General features: G+C 46.4%; 1 protein-coding gene and 1 pseudogene across 2 annotated transcripts in view; one reads left to right on the forward strand and one right to left on the reverse strand.

Moving 5' to 3' along the window:
- Nucleotides 1–18,596, reverse strand: part of ANKRD29 (ankyrin repeat domain 29) — a gene marked incomplete at both ends in the record, with an annotated part of 39,295 nt that extends 20,699 nt beyond the window's left edge. The window contains 4 exons of the mRNA XM_080920513.1: nt 103–201; nt 5,641–5,739; nt 11,868–11,993; nt 18,480–18,596. Coding sequence (XP_080776639.1) covers nt 103–201; nt 5,641–5,739; nt 11,868–11,993; nt 18,480–18,596 — 441 coding nt within the window. The remainder of the gene's footprint in view (nt 1–102; nt 202–5,640; nt 5,740–11,867; nt 11,994–18,479) is intronic.
- LOC308423294 (integrin beta-1-binding protein 1-like) lies at nt 8,475–9,047 on the forward strand (annotated as a pseudogene). The gene has a single exon. The product of its transcript is annotated as an integrin beta-1-binding protein 1-like (transcript).
- Nucleotides 18,597–25,858: the final 7,262 nt, after the last annotated feature.

The following is a 25,858-nucleotide window of genomic DNA, read 5'->3' on the forward strand; positions in this document are numbered from 1 at the left end:
GGTATGAACTCAAGACCTCATTGGTCTTCAATGGGGTGTGAACTCAAGACCTCGGAGGCCTCCAATGGGGTGTGAGTCAACTCAAGACTGAGATTCTCTTACTTTGGTTCGACATTCAGTGGATGCTCCAAATCCAAAGAGAAACCTTACAACATCATTGTGGCCTTGTTGGGCAGCGAAGAACAGGGCGGTTGTTCCTGACTGAGAGAGAGAGAGAGAGAGAGAGAGAGAGAGAGAGAGGATTGCTTTAAGGAGACATTTAGCAAAATTAATTTCCAAATAAAACAGACACTTCTTAGCTCTAAGAGGTTCACATTTGATTTGCTGTAATTTTCTTTCTTTTTAAAAATTTTATTTTTGTATGTGTGGTCTTTTGTCTAAACACATGTAAGTGTACCGCCTGTGTGAAGTGCTCATGGAAGGCGAATGGTACACAGGATCCTCTGAAACTGCAGTTACAGACTGTTGTGAGCTGCCACGTGGGTGCTGGGAATTGAACCTGGGTCCTCTGGAAGAGCAGCCAGTGCCCTTTCCTCTAAGCTACATCTATAGCCCCCAAAGATCCCCAAAGGCTAAACTCTTCGCTCAGCTCTGTGAAGTGCGCTGGGTGCTGCAGGCCTATAAATCCCAGCAGCCAGGAAGCCAAGGCAGCAGGAGTGGAAGTTGGCGGCCAGCCTTGGCTACAATAGTGTGCCCTACCTCAGAAATCCAAACCAAGCCTAAACTAAACAACGAACCACTACCGAGGAAATGTCTTCCTATGGATAAATGGAGGAGTAATGCGGCATTGTCTACAATGGCAGATTATTTAGCTTTAAAAGGAAGGAAAGTAAGACACACCCAGTGGTGTAAAATGAAAGTGGACGAAACGAAAAGCTTTGTTACATGATTCCAGCCTGTTCCACAAGGACAAACGCCATTAGATTCTTCCAAGGCGTCTTCTCATGCCTACAGACAGGGAGCCGGTTGCTGGCAGCGGGGAGGGAGGCAAAGACAGTTACTGTATCATGGACACAGACTAGAGTGGAAGTGTCACTGAGCAAGGTGGCTGCCTCAGTGGCCAGGCAGCGCCGTGACTGAATGCACGTTGCCCTAACTACATATTTTAGGGTGGTTAAGATGAAAATGGTTAAGACAGTAAGGTTCATGTACATTTACTCCAGTAAAATAATCAGAAGAAGACTGATGAAAAGCAAAGACACAATGGTGGAAAGCTGAAGCCACAGCCTCGGAATGCGGTAGCATCAGCTCTCGAGGCAGTAGAGAATGACAGCCACCCAGGGGGCTCGGGCAGGCATGTCCACCCTTGACATTGTCCCCCAACACTACCGTCTCCAAAACCCATGCTTGGGAGGTTATCCTGGGGTGCATGTGGCCTGGAGGCTGTGGGTCAGATATGCCTGCAGGAGGAATAAGGTCTGCCCTCAATCTGAATATAGACTTCTGGCCTCCAGATCTACAAGACAACGAGTTCCTCCTGTTTTAAGCTGTTGTAATGGGTATGGACAACAAATATACTTGGAATGGTGTTTGGGAAAATCATAAATCAAAACCTGGAAGAATTCTGGTGGAGGATTGTGGTTCCAAAACTTAGTCTACAGAGTAGAAAGCAATTAACGAGGAGAAAAAAAATGCAAAGAAAAAAAAGGGAAAAGAATGTAAACAATTCTCCTATAAATTATCTAGCTGGAGGTCAGAGTAGAAGTGGGTATAAAATATTTCTCAAAACTGGACATATTAACCAGTAACAGTCTAAATTCACATTTTTCAGGCAACCTAAACATGGTATTTTTAGTATGTGTGATGGTTTGTATATGGTTGACCCAGGGAGTGGCACTATTTGGAGGTGTGGCCTTCTCCTGTTTACCTTCAGAACAAGATGTAGAACTCTCAGCTCCTCCTACATCATGCCCACCTGGACACTACCATGCTCTTGATGACAATGGACTGAACCTCTGAACCTGTAAGCCAGCCCCAATTAAATGTTGTCCATTATAAGAATTGCCTTGGTCATGGTGTCTGTTCACAGCAGTAAAACTCTGATGAAGACAGCATGTCTCCTTCAAAGTGACTTTTATAAGCCCATTCAAAGACTGGTGCCCAAACCATAGGATCACATGAACAAACTCATCCTAGCTCAGCAGGGGGCAACGTCATTTGTATGAAGATGCATCTTATGGGGGCTAGCTGGGAAGAGGGGTCAACAGCAGGGATGGGAGGGGACGAGAGAGGGGGTGAATGTCATACTGATACACGTATGGCTGCAAGAAGAGGAGGAGGAGGAAGAAGGGGGAAGGACGAGGCAACCCTTGACTTCCACAGTCCGAGCTTTGTGTGAAACCAAGACACTGGAACCTATGGACATTAGATTCTGACTCTGGCTGAGGGGCTAAGGGAGGACAGCAAGTCTGGTGGGCTGTAGTGATCATTCTAAATTCTAAGGCAGGAACATGTGGGATGGGAGGACAAAGCCCAGGGGCAGAGATCTAACTCTTTTGCAGATTTAATCCTCTACCTCCAGCTGTGCTCCAGACATGACCACCTGACCACCAGCCTTTCTGCTGTCCATGTGGTTCCCTCCCACGGTTCTTACAGATGCGAATCTGCAGCCACTGTCCATTGCTGTCTGACAGCGAAGTCTGCTAACTTCTAGAACATTTGTAAAGAGGTCTGAATGAAGAAACTTGGGAAGAATCAAAGACTTGCTTCCGATTAAAAAAAAAATCTAGAGAGTACCTGGGATTCTTTCTGGTGTTTTCTGTACTAAGAGAAATATTTATTTTTTTGGTCATTTTTGATATATTAACTAAAAATGATTATCACCGTGATTGAGCTAATTTTTACATGTAAAACGAGTCATGTACAGAAATACAGTAATCCTTAGCTAATAGGATTTAAACTTTAGCCTGAAATGTGAAGTAAGTCTTCAGTCTTTCCTCCTGAAGGAAGTCAGAGAGATTCAGGCTGACTTCCAGGTCTCCGACTCTGCTGTTCAGGACCATTGGCCTCAATTGGTCTCTAGCAAATTTTGTGTATCTAGGAAAACAAGGTTAGGTGTGTTCTGAGGAACTGTTCTGAAGCTGTGAATGGATTAACAGTGGGCATCTCAAAGATTCCTGATGCAGGCAATGTTGGGATTCTCTAAACCCCACCCCTCAGTTACCTGGCAGTAGCCAGGTATGCTCCGCCCCAGTGACCTGACACTATAAAAGGGGCTGCTTGCCCCTCCTCTCTCTCTTGTTCTCTTGCTCTCTCTCTTGCTCCCTTCTCTCCCCTCCCCCTTATCCCTTGTCTTCCTCTTCCCTTCCCCCCCTCTCTCTCCACATGCTCATGGCCGGCCTCTACTCTTCTACTCCTCTCTTCACTTTCTCTCTCTCTCTCTCTCTCTCTCTCTCTCTCTCTCTCTCTCTCTCTCTCTCTCTCTCTCTCTCTCCTCTATTACCCTCTGAACCCCCCATGACCTGAATAAACTCTATTCTGTACTATACCATCATGTGGCTGGTCTCTCAGGGGGAAGGGATTCCCAACATGGATCCCCCAGAGGCATCTCCGTCACCTCCAGGCCTCGCTGCAGATCCACTGACCATCTCTCTCTCTCCGCCCCCAACTCTCTTCATCTTTTTCCTAACATTGGTGCTGAAACCTGGGACACCATCTTTTAACAACACTGGTGCCCGTGTGAGGAGATTAGCTTTCCTCATGACCGGATATCTCTTTTTCCTTTCAGGCCATACTTTGGGGTCTCTGGCAAGTGCTCGGGAAACCTGTAGGGACTGTTGGAAACTTCTGTAACATCCGCATATGAGACACAGTTTATGTCTGGACTGAATGTGAAATCCCAAGGGCAATTGTTCTCTGACATAAAGGGTTCCATCTGCTGGCTTAGATGAGCCACTAAATGAATAAATACATATAAAACCACAATGCCACACACTAGCTAGAAACCCAGTTTCTCTTCCTCTGCTTTTCAGGGAGGTATCGGTATACCACATACCTGCAGTTTGGGGTCAGATTTTTGAACAAGCAGATCTGGATTGCATTGTTTTATTAGAGAAAATCTGCTTTTCATTTTAAAGTTACAATGAACAAGGACTGTAGAGAGAGGAAAAGGTGAGGGTAATTTTAAAATATTCTTCTAAATGGGTTTAAACATCTTTATCCCAGAGGAAAATTTTATTTTAGCTGCTCATGCAAAAAAAAGATCTGAAACAATGACCTAGTGTTATGCAGACTGCCCTAAAAACTCTTCTTGAAGACCATGATGACTTTACATCAGTCTTCACGCTGCTGTTCTCAATAGTTCACCCCCACCGAGGCTGAGGGCCATAGCCTGTGGGTTGTTCTTTCATAGTTTACAGACAGGGCCTCTAAGGCTTAGAGGTAGATGAGGGATTCCTGGAGGTAAGGCAGATTGTTGAATCTGGCCAGATGAAGCAAGAACAAGGGTCCACTATGGTTAGGAGCTGTTCCAGGAAGCCCATCTCATACCTGGGTCTGTGTAAACCCAGGTTGAAGTGACGACACGTGTCCACAAAGCTTTGTTTGACCATGTTCTATGTCAGCTTGGAAGCATTCATGGTCTCCTCAGACCTGACTCCTGAATATGTAAAAATGTCCCAGTCATCTGGCTGTTTCAAGTACCCCGGACTGGACTCTGGTGTGATCACAGGCTCACATTTTACTGTAACGTTACCTCTCACGACTTTTGGAGAACTTAATACATGGACAAGCAGAAAACAGCTTTGTAAATGTGGTTTCATTTACAAACTGTTCATTCAAGCTTCCCGATGAATAGGTTGAAGACAAAAAAAAAAAAAAAAAAAAAAAAAAAAAAAAAAAAAAAAAAAAAATCCAGGGACATCTGGAAATTTCTATAAATCCAGTGGCATCTCATCGAAAATGCTCTTTATCAAAGCCAAGTGGGGAGGCTGAGGAAGGGGAATCATGAGTTCAAGGCTCCCATGGGCTACATTATGAATCTGTGTCTCAAAATCTTTTCTAAGTTTTACTCATTCATCTTTTGAATAAAAAAGTACTCATTCATGCCTGAGACAGAATGTGAGACTGTTTAGGGGGGAAATAAGGGCCGCACCTGGTGTGGACCAGATATGGTCTGATCGTGCCTCCAAAGAGTCAGTGCTAGGAGTTGAGTGTCTAGTGTGAGGTCCTTTAAGACATAGGTGACAGAGCAAGGTCCTTGGGTACAGCTATGAATGTGTTAATGCTGATCTCTTAGAGTATGTTAGTGTCACAATCACGAGCTGTTTTCTGCACACGGCCATTTCTTTTTCCCTTCTTCATCATGTTGTGAGGCAGCCAAGGAAGCCCTCAGAAGCCAAACAGATGCACCTTCTCAATCTTAGATATTCAGTCCCTAAAATCGTAAGTTAAATAAACCTCCACTTAAAAAAAAATCCAGCTTATTCTGTTATAGTAGCAGAAACAATGGATACAGTTGACAATGATACATTCCCAGAGCTTGTTTTAGGTTATAAACAGACAGACAGACACGCTCACTCTGCAACTGACTCTGGGGTAGGAGCAAAGCAAAGCACCGGCTGTCCCCTAAAGCAGTTATTACCATAAAGGTGAAAGGTCGCTCACCGTGGATCTTTTTTTCACAGGCACAGCCTGACTTACCTCTCTCTGGAGGTTGATGTCTGCTCCCTGCAGAACCAGCTCCCGCACACAGTCTATGTGGCCAGCATAGGAGGCAACCATGAGAAGTGTGGTGCCGTGCTGCGCGGACGGGAGAAAGACGACAGTTATACATGCCCTCACCGTATAAAGGGAGCCCAAGAGACCGCAGCGATGGGTCCCTTCACACCAGAGATGCCCAGGAGACAAATGGCTCACTAGGAACTATGGTGGTGATTGGATGGGAGCAAACAAACGGATAGGTCGCCAAGGTTAGATCTGAAGGTTACAAATTCTCTTCCTGCATCAGCTTCAGAAACGGGGCCAGTCAAGCATCGCGATCGCACTTTACCCAGCAAAAGTACAATAATCTCATGTCACGACTCACGCCGAATGATCACTGATCCACACCACTGCTACGAATCCAAAAGACAGCTGAATGTTAGCAGTTGGTCTTATGATTTGGGAAATTGTTTTGTTTTTGTCTTATACATTTACAAAGTAAGTTGGTCATTTCCACACAGACTTTTCCCTCTCTTCCTTCAGAATCCCACTTCCTCTCCTCACACACGCCCTCTGCAGGCCCCTGTCCTCTGCCATCCCAGGTCTGTCAGCCTGCTCCCGTACTGACTGGCTCTGTTGGCTTGGTTCTGTGCAGGTCTGTGCAGGTCTGTGCAGGTCTGTGCAGGTCTGTGCAAGTCTGTGCAGGACTCTGCAGGTCTGTGCAGGACTCTGCAGGTCTGTGCAGGTCTGTGCAGGTCTGTGCAGGACTCTGCAGGTCTGTGCAGGTCTGTGCAGGACTCTGCAGGTCTGTGCAGGTCTGTGCAGGTCTGAGCAGGTCTGTGCAGGTCTGTGCAGGACTCTGCAGGTCTGTGCAGGACTCTGCAGGTCTGTGCAGGTCTGTGCAGGACTCTGCAGGTCAGCACTGGTGCAGCAAGCATGAGCACGCAGTGGTCACATCACGTCCAGAAGACACATTTGAATTTAAAAGCATTTTAAATGTTTTTCTTGCTTTTTGTAAAAGTCAGGTGGGGAGGCTGAGGCAGGGGGATCCTGAGTTCAAAGCTCCCATGGGCCACATGAGCCTGTCTCAAAAACATTTCTAGGTTTTACTCATTTAGTTATTGATGAAGAGTTGGAGTTTATTTAGAAAAGATTTTTAAAGAAGATCTAAACATGAGAGGTAAGGGAAAGAGTCTTAGGAAAAGAATAACCCTCAGCTACAGATGTGGCTTCTCAAAAGAACCAACCGGTTTCTATTTATTTCACTTTTTAAAACTTTCTTCTTTGCCTTAATTGTTGTTTAATTTCCACAAGATTCCATAGCTCTAGAAATTCTTTCTGATCTTAACTTTCATTGGATCGTGTGGTCAGATCATTTCATTTTTTCTGAATTTGTTAAAAGTTGTTTTGTGTCTCAGAGTGTGGGGTGTGTGAGAGAAACTTCCATGTGCTGCTGGGCAACATGTATATCCTTTGATGCTTGAGTGGAACGCTTTGTAGCTGTGTCAGGTTCATTAGGTGTGTGATATCACTTAATGCCGGTTTCTCCATTTATTCCTTCGCTCGGGCTCCTTTTTTCTGCAGTCTGCAGTACTGGGGAGGCAAGCTTACCTTCACCGTCTTCTTCCTGAATGGAGAACATTTATTTAGACAGGAAATAGGGGAATCGTTGGTGCTGTGGTTTGAATGTGGCTCTTCAAAATTCATGCTGGGATCTAATTCCCATTGTGGTGGTGTTAAGAGAGAGGCCTTAGAGGAAGTGGTTAAGACGTGAGGAACTTGCCTTACAAGTGGAATTAGTTCACATATGAAATAGTGTGGCGGAGCTCCTGTCCTCAGGAGTTATTAAGAGCAGACACCAAATCTGCAAACACCTTGGTCTTGATTTTCCACTCTACATGATTATGACCAATACATTTGTGCTGTTTATAAACTACCCAGTCCAAAGTATTTTACTATAGCACTTCACGTGGACTTTCAGGTTAGAGTCAACTTATGTAAATAAGCTATATTTTACATGAGGAGTAAGAATAAAAATATCCCACAGGTCATACAGCTCTCAAAATAAAATAAAATCAAAAAGGTCAACCATGAGCTGAAGAAAGTACCAAGTATATAATTTGGATATTTAAAAGGGAAAAAGAGGGGCTGAAGAGATGGCTCAACAGTTAAGAGCACTGGCTGCTCTTCCAAAGGTCCTGAGTTCAATTCCCAGCAACCACATGGTGGCTCACAACCATCTGTAATAGGATCTGTCGCCCTCTTCTGGTGGCTCTGCGGACGCGATAGTGTACTTATATGTAATAAATAAATATAGTTTTTTTTTAAATTAAAGAGAAAAAGAGGTTGGAGAGATGGCTCAGTGTTTAAAGAAAGCATATTGCTTTTACAGAAGACCCATGTGTCTATAGCTTCAGGGGACTTGACCCCACCATTTTTCTGGCCTCCAAGGGTATTTGCATTCATCTGACATAAATGCACACAGAAGGGAAAATACTGAGTGGCGGTGGTGCATGCCTATAATCCTAGCACCAGGAAGCAGAGGCAGGTGGATGTCTGTGAGTTCAAGGCTAACCTGGTCTACAGGAGGAGTTTCAGAACAACCAAAGCTATTCAGAAAAAACTATGTCTCAAAAAACTAAACCAAAAAACTAAAAAAGGGAAAAAATAGCCTTAAAAATAAAATGAATGGAAAACTGGCAAAGATGGAGCTGGATTACAAACTGGAGTAGCCTCCGGGCCACTGCTGCCGGACCATCCCACACCCCGCGAGGCCGCGGAGACTGGGGGATGGAAAGGACAGACATCTTCTCTGGATCCAGCTATGGTGAAAGATGTTTCACAAAGGCAAGAATCAACACAGCAGCAGCAGGTCCCGGAGCGGTGAAATCAGTACAAAGAGCAAGTCTGGATTCCAGCATTGTTGCAGCCTAGATACACACGCCACTAAAAACTCAGGACAAAGTAGCAGTGATTTAGACATGCGCGCTGAGTTCCGAATAAAGTACGCTGGTGCCATCGAGAAACTGGCCGTGTCTGAGGGAACAGCCTCGAAGGACCACCAGACCTGATAAATTACATAGATGTTGCCCAGCAAGATGGAAAATTGCCTTTTGTTCCCACGGAAGAGGAGATTATTCCGGGCGTTTGTAAGTCCGGCATCAAAGTCCCGACCGCGCACCAGCACAGTGTCCTGCATAGTTGCGCTGGATCTAGTCATCTGGATGCTGTGTTAGGATGATGGTCTGGGAGCTGGGAAGAGCTTGCTGGCGCTCAAGACCACAGGTGCTAGCAGTGAAGCGTGCAGCCTGTGCGTGTACCAGCGCAACGACACGGAGCAAGCCCGAGCAATCCGCAAGGTCTTATCCACAGCGTTTGGCTCCGTGTTGACCTCTGACAAGTCCTGAACTCTGCAGGCAAGTGGAAACTAACCCACCGAGAGCTCTCCTGTTTCTACATCAGCCTGCATCCGTGGACTGTTAGAGGGTGTAAAACTTGACCCAGTTTTCCAAAGTGTAATGTATAAAACATTGGTTTTATACTAAAAGGTGTCATAAACAGTAGGTCAGCTTCCAATTAATTACCTGCTTTCTGGACTAAAGAGAAACCTTGCAGGGGACCTGGGTTCAGTTCTCAGCACCAATGTGGTGACTCAAAACTGCCTGTAACTCTAGTTCCAGGAGATCCGACTTGTTCTGGCTTCCTCAGGTACCAGGCACACATGTGATATACAAACAAACATACATACATACATACATACATACATGCATGCATACATACATACATGCAGCTACTCACACATCACATTAAAAAAATAAACATAAAAAATAAAATTACTCTTTAAAAGAGAAGAAGAAACCTTTAGGCTGATCTGTTTTACAAGAAGGTGAATAAAATAAATAATAAAAATATACTTTTATAGATAATGTTTAATTCTATACCATGATCAATTGAAACAAAGATTGGTTCAATAGAGAAGGAGCATAAAAAGTATCATAGTACAATATACAACAATATTTCCCTTATATTTAAGCTTGACTGGTTTTTGGCTCCTGAAATGTTAAGAGTATTTTATTTTATTGACTGAAGTAAAAAAGTATATTTCAAGATAGGCTTGTTTTGAACAAAGTCCGTATAAATGAAAAAGTATGTATAAAGGAAGCAAAGCACAAAACAAAAGTCATCAAAATTAATACATTAATAAATTTAAACAAGATTGCAAGAATCTTGTAAAATAGGTTAAAATCTTGGTTAAATAGGTTAGATAAGCAAATCAAAGCAAAACATAAAAAATGAAAAGGCAGAGCTGGCCTTAATTTAAGGTTCCCCAGGCCTGGGAGTACAGCTTATGATTCCAGGGAAGCGGGGGTTGGGTGCAGACAGTGCTTGGGCGGTGTACTGAGCCTGTCTCTGAAAGTCTGGGGTCCCAGGCAAACATGCTAGCCAATCAAAGCTTTGAGCACACGGCATGAAGTCCCAAGATGCAGTATGTGCTCTTTACAACCTGTTGGGAAGTTTGAAAACAGCTGTGCAGTTGAGAGCAATTTTCAGAAAGCTGCATGGGGGCATTCTTTGCATTCTAAAATGACCCTGTGCCTTAGTTCCATAAGCCGGAATAGAGACAGCCAGCGGCCAGTCACCACCATAACAATCCTAGGACGCAGATTCCACGCCCAGGTGCCACACAGAAGGGGCAGATGGCTAGCCAGGACATTCCAAGAGGAACAAAGGCCTACAGTGCTTCCACATATGTCCTCATCTTTCAAAGCAGCAAGATGTCTGAAGCAGCTGTCACTCACCTGTGCTCCACATGTTAAGAGATTGTTTTCCGAGAAACCCCCGGATTAAGTAACTGCTAAATTTATTTTAAATTTTTATCTCATTTATTGTTCCTCTATGTGTATGGTGTGCATTTGTTGTGGGGAGTAGAGCACACGTGTGGAGGTCAGATGACAACTTCATGGAGTCAGTCCTCTCCTGCCTTATGTGAGTACCCGGAATCAAACTCAGTTCATCAGGCTTGGGTGGCAAGCATTCTTACCTGCTGAGCCATCTCTCCAGGAGAGCTACTTTATCTAGTTAATCTAAGAGGGATAATTTATAAACATTCATTTATTCGTCAAACATCTTTCTGACTCTGACTGAAAGTACCAGACAGGGTGGGTCTGTGAGGTACAGAAAGGTAACCTTTAGCTAGAAGTCAGAGGGTGTCACAGGAGTGTCTGAACAGGAATGACTTAAATCAGACACCAATGTGGACCGAGACAAAGGCCACAGGCAGCAACTAGTCCTCTACCCCATTATGCTGGTCAGTGTGGGGCAAGAATTGGTCCATTGAGACCAGAATGACAGTTCACAGATGCTCAAAGTCCCATGTAAGCCTGGGTTCTGACAAAGAACAGATGGTATATTCACATTGGGATAATCTGAGGGAATTTAATTAAAGGACTATTTATCAAGAAGTGATCTGGCAGTGTAGTTCTGGGCTCTGTGACTGGCCAGGCTGGAGGGTTAACAGCAATGTAGTAGGTCCAACAGCATGGGTGCCAGTGTGGGCTGAACAGGGAGCCCGCTGGCCTCTCGGCTCTCAGCTCTCCTCCACCTTTGGCTCCCAGTGGATGCTTTATTAGCCAAACTGAAGGACCGAGGGAGGAGGCTCCTGGCATCGCTTATGATTCAGATTCTGGACCCAGAGCTAGACGGGAAGGGACAGAATGGCTCTGGATGTCCCTGGTGACCCTGCGGTGTGAATGCAGCAGTAGTCCCTAGTTTATTTTCCCCTTCTAGCTCACCACTTTTTTTGGAAAAAGAGTCTTTCCTTTTTCCAAAATAAAAGGATAGGAGGCTGGTAGAGGCTTCGATTTCTCAGTTTTTGTATCATGTATTAAAACTACAACTCCTACAATCATGGGAGCCCACATGTGTTCTGAATTATCCTCATCTTTTTCTTTCTGACAGTTGTGTAGTAAACAGCCCTTTATTCTTGGAACTTGCTAACCTGCATCTTAATGGAAGTCCCTTATTCACAATGCCAGAGGCCTTCTGTTCCCCTGGGTAACTTTCTGACTTCCTTAGTATGTTTCTAGGTCCGCCATTATACCTTGGGATTCTCGGAAAAGGCAAAGGCAAGCAAAGGCAAGCGGAAGTACACAAGCGTGTGAAAGGAGAACACTTGCAAGGAGCTCAAGCCTGCAGAGTGCAAAGGCGTGCTCTGGGCATGCAGATACCACGTCCCTCCGTACACTGTCTCTGCAGTCCACGTCTACACGGCCACTGTTCAGCAGCAGTTTCAGCAGGGCCAGGTTTCCTCTCTTCGCTGCCCAGAATGCAGCGTTGGCAAGCGGAGTTTCCTTCTGCAAGATCAGAAAGAAACAGGATCTTAAAATAGAAGTCAGAGATCATGGCTGCTTCCATGGACACACATAACAGTCTTCCAAAGGAGGCATTTCCAGATGAAGGATGCCCATCCGTAAGGCTGCCCTCCTCTCCATATATGAGGCTGTAGAAGTCCTGGCTGTGAGAGGGGTTTTATTTACTGTAGACGTCTGAGCAGTGTAGACACCCGGCGCAGCACAACCCACGCCTTACCTTCCCCAGGGCCTTCCTGCCTCTGTTGGGTCTTTTGTTCACAGTTTCCTTTAAACTTGAAATGAATTTTTCCCATCCTAGAAGGACAAGGTTCTGCCCAGATGCCATTTCCTTTCCGAAACATGCCAAACAACTCTTTCCTTGTATGTGAAGCAAGATCTCTTCCTATCCTGACCCTCAGAAGGAGTTTGGTGGCACCTTCTCTGAGTCCACAACATTTTCTAGCCTATTCCAGCTATTGGTGTCGGCAATTTACTTTCTTTCCACCTAATATTTTTTCCCCTTCAACTGGAATTTGCCAGAAGTTCTGGGTGAGAGCTAGGGTCCCTGGCAGAGAATGCTATTTTGTGTCTGAGTTTCAGGATGCTGTTTAGAGTACCTGGGCTCATGGAAGTCATTGTCTCTTTTTGCTTTAGATAGAGATCAAAATACCTGCCTTCAAGTTTACAGAGAGAGGGGGAAGGAGGGGGATTGAGGTAGACTAATTGCCTAATAAACACTTTCTCTTGGAAGAAAACTCAAAAGGCACAAGAAGTAAACCAACTTAAAGATCTCAGGAAGTTCCTAGAACTTACAAGATTCACATGACTTCTTCCCCAAAGGTTTAAGGTATAGTAATTGCTGAGAAGAGAACGCTCTCTAGCCAGCTGAGCCCCATTAGTCCTGCTGTGCCCGGAGCTCCAGGGAGGCAGCTTTTCAGGACTGTTCCCCACACTGGGGTGGGCTTTTCAAGGATGGAGCTGCTACTCAGTTACTCATGCTTTTTAAACCCATAACTCCCTGGTTCACTATGCTAGACCTGGGTAGAACTGCTTCTTTGGTCTGTCCTCAGTGTCCAACGTGGGACAAGCACATGCAGGAGAGGCATGCAGTACTGCTCATTTTCCTCATGAAGTTAAAGTAATAGGACAAATTCATTCCCAGGATTCGTACTATGACAGAATGCTGCTGCTCTCAGGACACTTATGGTATTCACATTATCTAATAAAATTATTCAGGGAAGGTGTAAAGACATCTCTCTGACTGCAAAAGCCCATTTAAAAATGTCTTTTGTGAGGTAACCCAGTCACAAAAGAATAGACATAATATGCAGTCACTGATAATTGGAAACTAAACCCAGAAAGCTCTGAACACCCAGAAACAACTCACAGACTATATGAAGTTCAAGAAAAAACAAAGGCCAAAAAACAGGAAAAAAAAAGAAAAAAAGAAAAAAGAAAATGAAAAACCATTATGCTTAATCTTTACACACCAAGAAAACTTTGACTATTTCCAGGTTACATCTTGTTTTACATGTACTTTATGCTCATTGTAACTAGTAAGAGTTTAATGCACACTATCAAACCTTTAAAAAAATCAAGTACTGACAAAAATGTATTCATATACTTTTATGCAAAAATGCTTAATATCTGTACATTTATCTTTGTTTTTCAAAATAAAGTTGTTCAATTTATAAAAAAGTATTACATTTTAAATGTTTAAAAATGTCTTTTAAATATAGTCAAATGCCAAATAACATTTGGTTACTGACAAACAGTGTGTACCATGACAGTCTCCTGGGATATATTGGCTTATGACACTGGCTGTCTTAGTGCTCATTAGAGCCTCCTAAGACCATTTCTCAAATCAGCTATCACTAAGTGAAGGCTGCTAACCACGTGGTAGTCCCTCTAAGCTGTGGCCTGATATCTGCGGTTATGGATACCCACCGTCAACTCTGGTATAAAAATGTTCCATGGAAAATTCCAGACGCAAGCAATTCATAAGTGTTAAGTAACTACTGTCTGAGTAGCATGATGAAGCCCCGCACTCTCCTTCCTGCCCGGGATGCACTGTATTCACACTGCATGTGCCAGCCTCTGTTCACTTGGCCACTGGTGATGCTGATGGTGCTTGTGTCTAGGTGGCGCTTACTTTTCTTGGCCACAGCACCCCAAAGTAGTGACGTGGGAATTTTATTAAAGTATTCCATCGTTACTATTGTTCTACCTTATTAATTTTATCACTAATCTTTAGAACCCACCATAAACATGTATAGAAAAACAGAATATAAACGGTTTATAACTTCTGGTTATTTCTTGAGGATGTAGGTCTTGAATAAAGGCCTGAGCACCAAGTTGTATTAAACATAGTGCTTCCCTAAGGTAAAAGAACAGCCCCGTTACCACTAGCTCAAGAGAGCCATGTGCAGAGCGTTCGGTGCTGACAGATGACTACATTTGCTGCTGTGAAGACTTCATTTGAGGTCTCTCAGGGCAGACAAGCCAGCACTGCAGTGTGAACCTAAATGGGAGGCAAGGTGGGGAGTGACAGATGACCTTCGTGCTCTGAAGAGGTTCCAGGCTGGGGGTGGAGCACTTCAGATCCTGGGCTAATTGTTCACCTTCCCTGAAGGTATTTATTTGGCTCTCCTCAGATTTCAAGCTAACCTGTGCCTGGGTGCTCACACCAGAGCCTCCTACACCTGCCCTGTGTAGTGTCTAACTTGTTGTAGTTACTGTACCCCAGGGAGCCCACAGCAGGTGGGTTTGGTATGAATAACAAACAGTTCATGAGATAATGCTCTTCTAACAGAGATTGCACAGGGCCAAGGTGAAGCAGGGGCGGGTGATCTGAGCAGATGCTTCAGAGCCATCATGGAATACCTCTGTAGGTAACACACAGGCACACACAGGCACATACACACTCACACACACACACACAGGCACACACAGGCATATACACAGGCACACACACAGGCACATACACATACTCTCACACACATACATAGGCACACACGGGCACACACACAGGCACATACACAGGCACATACACACACTCACACACACATACACAGGCACACACAAGCACATACACACATACACAGGCACATGCAGACACACACATGGGCACACACACAGGCACACACACATGGGCACACACAGGCACATACACAGGCACACACAGGCACACATGAGAATAACATTTTATTGGGTGACTTTGCTGCTTCACTTGAAACTTGAATACCTGGAGGAAACATCTGCAAACAGCAAATGTCTACAGTCAGAACAAACTTTGGAGCCAGGGCTCCTTTCTCTCCTTAGGATGGTTTTGGAAGTTCCTCTCTGGTTGGGCTGTTCAGACTAGTTTCCAAGATGCTAGAGTTTAGTGAAAAGCCATAACTATCCCATTCTCCCTCAGGGCTTGTCTGAGGCGGAGCACGGTGGGACAGAACAGCTGATCTGGGAAGAGAGAGCTAGGTTCCAGTCAGAACCACTTGCCAGCTCTGTATCTTAAGTACGTCACATAGATTTTCCTGATCCCAGTAAAATGGGGACAGAAAGAATAATACAGTGTCTTAGTCTGTGCTGGAGGGCTAAGTGAGACACCACACACGTGTGCTTTGTGTGCTCAAGAAGTCCTATGTGCAGATGCACATACAGCTATGTGCCCCTCCAGGTGACTCATCCTCTCTGTCATTAGCATATGCTGGGGGCTAGGAACAGATACAGCACAACTTTGGCCTCTTCTTACAAAGGCTTTACAGCCTCCAGGGAAATAAATCAAGTCAAGGGCCTGAGTGTAGGCGGCAAAGGAGGAGGGCAGCTGCTTATGGTAAAAATTCGGACCAGAGAGTGGTTGCTGCTGCCGCTGCCCGCCCCAGCATCACTTCCGAAAGGTTAGGGTGGAGGACATGGGGGGTGGGGGACGGAATGAGCTTATGGGGTCAGGGCACCAGAGATCTAGGGCAGAGCAGACACATAAACTTAGACTCTATCCTGGGAGTCAATGGGCTGTTTGGGGGTGAGAAATACCGGTCATGCATTTAAGAAAAGTCCCAGTGATCTGTTATGGAGACTAAGACGAGGAGCTCAGTGACACTGGAAGTGACACTCAGTGACTCTTGGCTGAAAGGTAAGAGAGTAAGTGCTGGAGCCACAGACCACTGTGGGATCTGAAGGGGGACACTGAAGACATCTTAGGAAGGATGGAGAGAAGGAAGTGACTCCAGGCCTCACTTAGGAAACAGGGAAGTGACAGGAACAAATACTGGGCCAACTTTGAACACGCTAAGTTTCAACTGCCCATTGCAGCATCTCAATAGAAATGTCTGGCAAAGAAATGGGAGTGTGCTCCCCCGGCAGGCCCTCACTCACACTTAGGAAGTACACGTTTTGTGCCACACAGTCTGCTGTCCGCAGAGATGTCTCTCAATCCTTAGCACAGCCCAGAGAGATGGGTACCGTTACCCATTCCAGACAAGCAAGAGAGACATGGCAAGTCGAGCCCTAGCACCAGAGAGGCTGCTGCTCCAGGCTGCCCTCTTTGTGAGCTACACTGTTCTGCCCCCACAAACTCTTTGGTGACAGAAAGGGACAAGGCTGCAGTGGCCTCCAGTGACTCTTCTACCTCCCTTTCAGTTTTCTCTCCCAAAACAGAAAGTTCCCCCCACCTTCCCTTCAGGGGGGAACTTTGTGTGTGTGTGATCTACAGAGATCACACACCCTGGATAACTCCCAAATATCATCTGCATACATTTCCCACAGAATCATAAAAGGTGTGGAGGGGCCAGGCAAGTCCCACAGCCTTAAAAGGTCACATTGCATCTCTCTCTCTCTCTCTCTCTCTCTCTCTCTCTCTCCTCTCTCCACCTTTTCTTCATTTCTCCTTTTCCTCCTGGACTTCTCAGCCATACAAGTATATATACATTATAAATCTCTATTAAAAATAAAAGAAATAAAAAGATGATACTTTAAATGGGTGAATTATAACGTTTATTTTTCTTTATTTATTTTCCGGTGGTTTGTCTGTGCAGCTGAGAGTAACAGTCAGCTGGAGTCTATTATGAGGTAATGTTGGGGGACTTGGTTGGAGCACATGGGTTCCTGTACTTGTCTAGCTTGGGCACAGATGGCTTCAGCCATGATCAGAAAACTCAGTACTGAGATACTTCATCTTCCTTGCTAAGGCATATTCAAGAAAGTTCCAGAGACTTCTGTTAAGCTAGCAGTGATGTTTTCTCTAACCATAAACTTCCCTCATCCCCAACTGAGTAAGGCTCTTGGCAACCTCAGCCCTGAAGGTTTGAGTATTTGGAATAAAATGTATAAATCCAAAAGCCAATGTACTGAAATCAACAGACCCTATTACACACGTGCACACACAGTTTCTTACCACCACCACCACCATTGACAACAACCAAAAAAAAAAAAAAAGAAAGAAAAAAAAAAAGAAAAAAAGAAAACCCTGAGTCTTACTCCGTGTCTTAATTATCTTTCTGCTGCTTTGATCACAACCAAAAGAACTTTGGGGAGGAAAGTATTTAATCCTCTCCCTGAGTTAACAAGTCTGTTGTTGAAAGCAGTCAGGGTGGGAGCTGAGGCCTTGAGCACCGCCCACTGGCCCAGGTCTGCTACACTCACAGTGGTCTGGGCCCTCCCACATTAACCACAGGCTTGATGACAGGCCTGTCTGGGCTGTGTATGGCTGACATAAAACCAGCCTGCACACACTGTAGACATGTATGTGTGTTTCCTTGGCCAGCACAAATGACCAATGACCAATCAGGAAAGGTAAATTTCTGGAGGCAAGTTGGTACCCGAGGGGACTGAACACAGGCAGGTGTGGGGTGGAACCCAGTGGTAGAGTGTGACTACCCTAAGCACAACCCTGTGACTGTGGACATCACAATGACATCATAACGGAGAGCTTGGAAGGGCCTCATGCATCGATTCCAGCTCAACCCCCTCGTGGATGCGGCCAACAATGCAGTGTGGGGTTTGGAGGCCTACAGGCATGGAGTAGAGGCGGTTCTGCTGCTCTGAGCAGGGAAGGGTTAACAGTGCCCAGTCGATGACTTAGCCAAGGCATTATAAGATTAACTGGTGTGTGTGTGTGTGTGTGTGTGTGTGTGTGTGTTCTATTCTCAGATCTGAGATAGCTCTTGGGCAGGTGTGCACCTTTGACCAGCCGGAATTCCTGCAATGACTTGGGCTGAAATGAAAAGGTGAGCCCGGGCTCCCAAGTTAAAGTTAACAAATGCTCAATAAAACCATTTAAGAACATTATTACACTGTCACCTGTATTAATTGCTGACTTCGTTATGTTAATCTCAGAAGAAAATAATGTGTAGGCCTGGCTGTTCTCACCACGTTTACTGAGCGTAGGGGACAACTGTAGGAAAAGAAGTGTTCTTTAAAGGTAAATTACTCACTGCTAAAGAACTGGCTTAGGGTACAAATATCTAAACAACTCCCTAAATGTCTCAGTACATTTTCGGCAGTTATCTGGGCATCTGGGTGTGCTTTAAAGAGATCTGATGGGGCAGACGAGGAGGTGCTAATGTAGTCCGGACTGGCCTGACGCTCAGCCTCTCCCAGCCGCGCCATTCTGTGGAGCTCTCTCTCTCTGCTCTACCCCCCCCCCCCCCAGCTCCCCTTCCTGGTAAAGGCAGGCTCATCTCTCGCTCCAGCATAGAATGAGCCTGTCAGACCAGTGTCCTTCCACTCAGTGCACAGATCTCCGCTCCTCCGAGACTCTAGCATCTGCTCTTTTTTAAAAAAATAACAGTATTAAAATTATTTCCTTTCTTTTTGAGATTATAATATAATAAAGTAGTGTCCCGTTACCTTTCCTCCATGCAAACCCTCCCACACCACCCCTCCTCGTTCTTTGTTCTTTTTCAAATTCATGACCTTTTTTTTTCTTTAATTATAAAATACATAAATACAGCCTGTTTTTTTTTTTGTAATGGCCAGGCTTGGTGCTGGAGAAGGATGCACAGGAGCTCCACCCACTTTATGATCCTCCACCTCATCTCACCTAGTAGTTGCCACCTAATCTGCCAGGCAACGTTTTCGTGAGCACACGTGTGTGTGTGTGTGTGTGTGTGTGTGTGTGTGTGCCCATGCATGCGTGCAAATGCATACGGAGGTCAGAGTACAATCCTGGCTGTCATTGCTTAGGTGCCATTCATCTTTTCCTTTGAGTCAGAGCTCCCACTGGCCTGCAGCTCTCCAGCACACCTGGCCGGCTGGCCAGCGAGCCTCAGAGATCAGCCTGTCTCTGCCTCCTCACGGCTAAGATTACAAGCTTGTGCCACATGCCTGGCCTGGGACAGAACTTAGGACCTTACCCTTGCACGACAAGCGCTCTACCAACTAAGCCACCGCCCAGCCCAGAAACTTCCTTTTCACTTAGCCCAAGTCTGAAGCAACTTACTTTAGAAAACATCCCGGAATGTTCAGCTCCCCACCTGAGGTTCAGCCTCCCCCTTTCCTTTAGTCCCATGGGGGAGCCCCACTTTTCTAGGTCATCCCTCTAGAGCGGTGGTTCTCACGCTTCCTAATGCTGCGACCCCTCACTACCGGTCCTCATGCTGTGCAGACCCCCAACCACAACATCATTTTCGTTGCTACTTCGTAACTATAATTTTGTATTCTTATGAGTCATAATATAAGTAGTTTCAGAGGCAGAGGTTTGTCACAGGGGTCACAACCCAGAGGTCACTTCACCTGTCTCCTGAGGAGACCACCAGGTGACAGTTGTCCCTCTTACTTCCATAACTGTCTTCCTGACTAACGCAATCCACACACTATAGAATCCTCTCCAAAGTGCGTTGGGTTTTTTGGTTTCGGCTATACAACATCACTACTATCCGTTCCAGAACCTTTGATCCCTCTCCACAGAGGAACACCACACGGTCTCCTCTCTGCTCCTAACCCTTCCAACCGTGAATCTACCGGGGTCTCTCTGGCTTCGCCTGTTCTAGACATTTCTTTGAAGTATCTGGCTTCTTTCACTTACCCTGCGCCCAAGTCTCCTACATTGCAGCAATGCATTAACAGTTCATTTCTTTTGATGGAACATCTGTGCTATGCAGTTACATTTGGTGTCACTTTCTGTCCTGTGAGGCATCAGATAGGGACAGGCAAGCTGCAAGCAGGGACACGGGCCTCACTGAACACAACTCGGCCAGCACCCCAGCCCCTAGTTCTCAGACTTCCCTGTCTCTCAGAACTTAAGCAGAAACGTGTGTGTGCTGAGACGCCCCCCCCCCCCCGTCTGTCCTTTACAACACAAACTGTACCACTGGATGATGGCCATTTGCTGTGGGTCTGGTTTGGGCTATTGAGAGCATCCTTTGAATGGTGCCTGCGTCTGTGTGACAGATTTCCTTTCACTCCCACCAGGTGTGCATCTAGGAGTGAAATCGCTGGACCACGCGGGGATTCCATGTCTAAAGTTTTAGAAGACAGAAGATTTTCCGAAACCACACGTGGGCAGGGAAGATGACTCAGAGGTCTGCAAGTGTGAGGAACAACTGTCCACCCACAAGTACGGCCTCAGAAAGGGGGATCCCCGAGCAAACTGACCGGTGAGACTGGCAAGAGCGCAGCGTTTGCCTGAGAGGCTTTGCCTTATCGAATACGGGGACAATGCAATCAAGGATGACTTTTGACACTGACCTTGGGCGTCCGTGTACACCAGCACATTTGTGTGCTCACACCCAGACAACATGCCCCACCACCCCAGGACAAACAAGCATGCATGATACAGGCACACGCGAAAACAAAGGGACAATGAGATTAAAATGACACATCATATTGCATTCCTCCCAGCGATGAAGGGCGGCTCCGTCCAGTTTCTGCAATCTGCCACTGTGTAGCTCATTACTCAGCCGCATCGCAGCGTCCCGGTGATGATGTTGAACATGTCCTTAAGCACTACTGACATATGGATTTGCCTGTTATCCTCTGAGGAGTCTCATGTCTCCCATCATAAAGAAACAAAGAGTCCCCTAAACTTGTGGGTTTCACCATTACCCTGTTCGCATGCTGTTGCCCTCCGCGTCTGAACCCTTGGCAACGGCCTGGCTGCCGCGTTGTTATGAAAACCAGTGGTCCTTTCAGTCTTGTTTACATTCCCAGTGGTATTTAACACCAAGCGCCTCTTCATTTTTATTGAAAGACTAGAGAGCTGTGGCTTGCTTAGTAGCACTTGGTTTTGTCATTTCTCATCCATCCCTGGTTGTTCATTCTCAGTTTTCTGAGAATCAGGATTCTTTTATTCTGCTCATTCTAAATCTCCATCCTCCTCCTCCTCATCATCATCTTCATCACCATCACCATCCAAGCTTCTGTGTATGTGTGGTGCATGTCCCCAGGACACCAATGATGTGTGCTCACACCGTGTGTTAGTGTGCCGTGTGTGTTTCAGAGGTCAAAGGTCAATGCCACATCTTCTGCTGCTCCCCCACTTTATTATCCACAGGGTGTCTCAAGAAGAGAGGCTCTAGCCAGTGAGCCGCTGGACGCTGCCTGTCTTCGAACTCCTACCCTGAGCACGGAAGTCGCTGCCTGAACGAGCCATCTGAACCAGGGCTTACCCACTGAGCCACATCCCCATCCCTCATTTTAAATCTTGATCTTCACAGAGGAAGGCTGAGTTCAGCGAGTACAGACTTCTGCTCACTGCGAAATCTCATCTCCACTGGCTAACTTCCCACCCCAGGGATCTGTCTCATCAGCACCTCTGTGTAGACCCCATTTGTGTTCAAGCTTTATCCCAAACCAAGCATTTCACCCCTGTCTCTCTTGCCTTCCTACGCATGGGTAACATCAGTTACTAAAGTCTGCCACTTGAAACAAATCTTAAGTCAGTAGTCTACCTTCCACTCTCCTTGCCTGTACTCTGGTCCAAATCCATTTCTTCTTATTTTTAAAAATTTAAATTATACTCTTATTAATTCTCCAAGAATTTCACACAATGTATTGACCGTATGACACCCGCAACACCTCCCAGATCCATCCATAGCGTGCTTCTGTGGCTATGGTCCCCGACCCTGCCTCTTCTCCAGAGGGACCCAGTGTCTTTCCGACACGCATATCTCATCCAGTCATTCCTCACTCAAGTGAGATCTCTGAAGAGACAGGAGCATAGGGGCTCGGATTTCATCTTAACACCATCAATTTTACAGGTGCCAACGATGAGAGGACTGTTTAGCTTTTCTATGTCTTTATTGTCTAAGAGAGAGAGAAATATAGAGACGGAAGTAAAAAGGAGGAGGAGAAGGACCGATAGAGCATCATTTCAAAGTCCTCCCTGAACCCTGGTTCACCACTGCACATTTTAATTCAATCCACTTGACTATTGCTTTTATTAAAAAAACCTAGCCAGGGCAAATCAATGAATCCAACTTCCACCCTCGAGTGTGGGGATTAAGTGAACGACTTTAATGAAAGAACTCTTTAAGAAGACGGGAGTCCTTTGGCTGCAGAAGCCTGAGGATCAAAAGCACTAGGGCCTTGCAGAGGAAGTGCTCTGAGGACCCCAGGGCCTGCCTGCCTGGGGCCGCCGCAGGGAAGCCCTGACCTCGCCGCTCCTCCCCGCCGCGGTCTGTTACTATGGCGACAGTCCGGGCCGCCCCGCGGGGCTCTCGGGACCCCGGCGGAAAGTGCGGGAAGCCGCAATGAAGCGCGCCGGGGAGTCGCCCGAGCCCCCCTCCCGGCCGGCCCGCTCGCTCACCTTGAAGGACATCCTGCACATGTCCGCGGCGCCAGCGCCCGCCGGTCCCCGCCGGTCCCCGCTCGCCGCAGAGGGGCGGCCCCGCGCGCTCCCGTGGCCGCTGACAGACAGGGCGGCGCCCGGGCACGCGCAGGGCGGCCAGGCGCGCGCGCGCACTGCCCCTGCTCGCCCGCGCTCACGCGCCTCACCCCGCGGGCGCTCCCTCGGACATCCTCCAGCCCGCCCCACACACAACACCCAGCACACCGTCCACACCACCCCAGGAGGAACCTCGTCTGCACTGCCGACCCAGCCTCCATTCACGCACGAGCACTGAGTGTCTGCTCTGTGCTACTCTTAATGACATTCTTCTCCTGTCCACACGCTGCACACCTGCCCTCCATCACCCGCACCTTCCACTGCAAAAGTTAAAAGAAGGAGATTCCAGTGTAAAGGTAGACGTGGCTGTCTTCCCCTGCAGCACTGTGGCCTACTCATTCATTCATTCACTCATTCACTCATTCACTCACTCACTCACTCACTCATTCACTCACTCACTTATTCACTCACTCACTCATTCTCTTTTGACTTGTGTCTTTCTCCCTCTTCTCAATGACATTTGCGATGATTATTTCATTTTAAAGTTGTTAAAAATACAAGTACGAATAATATTTTGAAAGTTGAATTCTGAAAATGGAGACATTTATTCTCTTGTAAACTTGTTTGTCCATTCTTGCTATTAGCTTTTACACTAGGGCAATCTTTTTCAGAAAGTCCTACCCGTGTCTGGTGTTTTTCTTCCAACAATTCAAAGTTTCAGGGTTTTGGCCGATTTTGCATTGACAACATTTTATTTTACTTTATTTTTCTAAATCAAGAATGACCCAACGACTTTGAGGGATTAAAGCATCCTGTTTGTCCGTGAGGACCTCTGGCCTCTGGCCAGGGTGCAGACAGGTTTCTTGTCAGTCCCCGGAAAGCATGTGACTCAAAGGCAACCCACGCACCTGTCTGATGGGACTATGGGTCTCTGTGGGTGCTTAATGTTCCTGCCCACATACCTGGCTAAGGCCATCCCCATAAAACAGTTCCCAGAGAGAGCCGTCGGGTCACCCTCAGACAAACCCGCCCCAAACATGGTGGCCCATGCCTAGCTAACATGGACGGGCGTCCGTACTCGAATCCATATAAGTCCGCTCCCTTTCTTGTCCCCAGCAATCATTTACCAGTTTTAGAACCGGGGAGAGGCCTCGTGAATCTTGTTAGTTTTAGTTTTTTTCAGAGGTTTGTTTACTTACTGAGTCTCATGAACCTCACCTTTCCTTCTTGGAAAGTTTTAAACCTTCATGAACCTTAAGGAACCCACCTTGGGTATGGAATTTTTTAAAACTTGAGGGGGGAGGGGAATCTCTGGAGTGTGAGAGAAGGGGTGGGCTACACCTCAGATGCCCTCACCATGGTATGGTGAAGCTGAAGTCTTTATCATAAGATTTTGGGCAGTTTGAACTGTGAAGCAAACAAACCTCAGCTCTTTACAAATTTCCCAGCCTTAGGTATTTTGTTATAGCCACAGAAAATGAGCAAAGGCAGGGTCCATGCCTTTTTTCTGTCCAAAGCTTTCTCTGGTCTTGTAACCTTGTACTTATACAGGGTTTACTTGTGGACATGTGACAGATTCTGATTTATGACCCAGGGAAGGTGTTCTGGGTGGTGGCAGTGTGTGTCTATGTGGTTGTGCTTCTGAGACCTTTCCTTGATTCAGAGATATGTTCAGGAAGAGATGGTCCTGGGATGCTGCAACCACACCTTGACTTCTGAAGAAAATTAGTGGCAGAACAGACAATGGTGTCACCAAGGCCATGTGTGAGCTTCTTACCCCTGGATTTCTTGTTTAAATCACCTGCAGCTGGTTTCTCTTATTCTGATACTGGAAGTGAGATTGGAGCACAAGGTAGGAACGAAGGATCCGGATCATTCCGTGTTACCGAGGGCCACCGAGTGCTGTGAGTTTGGGTGTACTTCAGGCTTTAATTCTTCTAACCCGAGGCACAAGCTATGACTGCCGAAAGATCTGAAGCCTTGGTTGTGATCACGGACAGGATTCGAGCCCAGGATAGGCGAGTCTGTTCTCCCAGTGTGGTCACTCGTCAGCTTGTGTGCAAGTATTTGCTCCATCCGTGTCAGAAGGAACTCACGTGCTCTCCAGTTCACAACCTCAGGGCTGTAGATAATACCCGACCAGCAGACATCACTGCTGCGCGACACCCATGGGTCACCTCACTTTAGAAAGACTGTGTCATCAGTCTCTGTGTGGGACACTATGTCACGTAGAAGAGCAGGAGCAGCCTCAAGGGAGGACCTGACTCCCCATGGCCAGGGCCCTACTCCCGGCAGCCAGTGCAGGCTAATTGGATTGCTGCTGCAGCAGGACCCTGTCCCCTCCACTCAGAGGACAGATACAGTAGTGGGGTCTGGACAGGTGCTATATATTGTACAAACCTAAGCATAGCATAGGGCACACACTGAGTCTGAACCAGACGGCTATTCCTGCAAGAGATGGCAGGCAGGCGCAGCCTGTTCCCCATGGGACAACTTTCCAGGCCCCACGCCCTTTCTCCTCCTTTTTTATCTGTACCAAATCTGTCTATTTGGAGGTATGGCACAAACGCAGAATTTCAGTGGATGTCTTAATGGCACTTACAGAAAACGAGTGAAGAAACTCCATGGCTCTGAGAGTGTCAGCTTTGTTCTCATTATCAACATGTCCCTCATGTGCTTGTCAAAGAGACATTCCACCGTGGCAGATCTGGGGGTGCCTATCTTCGGCAAGTTGGTGACATGACCTCTGAGTCTTGGATGGATTTCACTTGCTTATTTTAGTGAAGAGTCTCAATAAAGCCATGTAAGTGAGGGTTTGTCAGTTGCTCCCGTGTGCAGTTCCACGGGACTGATTTACATATTTTTCAAGTGTAGGGTAGACACTTTTCCCATGTGCTCCTCTGTTCATCATAGTGTGGATTCTTGGTATCCTGGAGGGAGATTTGGACACCTAGTTGGTGCTGAAACCTTGACATCTTCTCAGTGTGTTTCTTCTCATGAAGAAAGTACTTGGCAAAGTTCTCCAGAGTCACATCAAAGCAGCAAG

Source organism: Micromys minutus (assembly GCF_963924665.1).
Source record: "Micromys minutus genome assembly, chromosome: 8".
NCBI classification, from domain to species: Eukaryota; Metazoa; Chordata; class Mammalia; order Rodentia; family Muridae; genus Micromys; species Micromys minutus.